Source organism: Volvox carteri, assembly GCF_000143455.1.
Source record: "Volvox carteri f. nagariensis unplaced genomic scaffold VOLCAscaffold_240, whole genome shotgun sequence".
Classification (NCBI taxonomy): Eukaryota; Viridiplantae; Chlorophyta; class Chlorophyceae; order Chlamydomonadales; family Volvocaceae; genus Volvox; species Volvox carteri.
The window spans coordinates 1-1,371 of NW_003307776.1; the positions used below are offsets into that span (position 1 = coordinate 1).

The window sequence follows — 1,371 nt, forward strand, 5'->3', positions numbered from 1 at the left end:
AGTCTCATTCTTATGAAATAAAACCACTATTTTAGCATTCTTTAGGGCCAGCAGCCTTCTGTATTCTCTTACATTCTTAGGGGTGTTCTTTTACATTCTTAGGCCAAATTATTGATTCTTTAATAAATAGGTGCATCCAGATTGTCATCGGAAGATTATATTGCCATGTAGCATGGAATGACATCATTTAACGAACAGCATGATATATAATCAATCGTTACATTTGGAATGACATGTATAAAATCTCAGTTGTGGGTATCAACCGTTTCCACATTTGTAACACAACCCCTTATACATTATGTGTGGGACAGGCGGGCATATCTACACCGGTGGTCGCTACCAGGTGAAACTCTGTCTACCCAGGTATTTCAGGGCACCCTCATCCAGTCACCCTAGCCATCTTCTCAGTGAATCACTCGGGTACATCTCAGGAGTGCTCCCACCACCGTCATCCAACGACATGTACATCTGCAAACTTAATGGCGGCTGGAGTCCATTCCTGGTCAGCTCTAATGTCAACATTATCCCAGGCCGTTACTGTTCATCAAATAGCGGCACTCTTACCTTCCACCATCGGTAAAACGTTTTACCTTGACTGGTGGCAATCCTGGAACCTCCGGAAGCGTCAGTGTATACACACATGTGTTAACAATGCTGCCTGCTAAGTTCATGACCTACGTATATATGTATATGTACGACACACCAGCACTAGTAGTACTACATGTACAGGAACTTGATGAACAATGCATAACAGCCATAAGGATATTCATACCATGTTATGAACACATGTGTACACAGTGGCTACTTAGCACAGCTGCAGCCTTTCATAAGCCCATGATGCATAGAGGGTTTAATAATTACGTATGGTCTACTACACCAATCAAACTGGCTGCCTTACAGCAGCATGAATTCAAGGCTTTGCAGCCATTTGCAATGGGCAACCATCCATCCTAGTGGGTCAAGCAACAACACCCATCACACAACAGCCTTTCAATACCATGGCTCGAGATATGTACATGTTGTAGCATGCATACACATGTGCAGAAGGAGCAGGCATGCATGCCAACTCCATCCCGACACATAGGTCAAACATTAATCATGATGCTAGTTAGCAGTATGTAGCAGGCCCTCAATTATACCGACCATCCCTCTGTACTTGTTTCCATGCCCCAGAAGTCACAACTACGTCTAACCCTTAATGTTGTTCCCCTTCAAGGCTGATGATATCTGCTTTGCACTGACGCCCAGGGTATCACACGCCCAGGGCACAGCATGTCTGCAAGCTTGTCGATAGCCAGGATGCCCAGAACAGGCCAGGTTATCTGCATATATAGGAAGTAATGAAAGCTTGTCAGGATACAGGAACTGCTG

The 1,371-nt window shown here is 44.4% G+C and overlaps 1 protein-coding gene across 1 annotated transcript in view; it reads right to left on the minus strand.

Moving 5' to 3' along the window:
* Nucleotides 1–1,188: 1,188 nt before the first annotated feature.
* VOLCADRAFT_108626 (uncharacterized protein) overlaps nucleotides 1,189–1,371 on the minus strand; it is a gene marked incomplete at both ends in the record, with an annotated part of 3,525 nt that continues 3,342 nt past the window's right edge. The window contains one exon of the mRNA XM_002959426.1: nucleotides 1,189–1,322. Coding sequence (XP_002959472.1) covers nucleotides 1,189–1,322 — 134 coding nt within the window. The remainder of the gene's footprint in view (nucleotides 1,323–1,371) is intronic.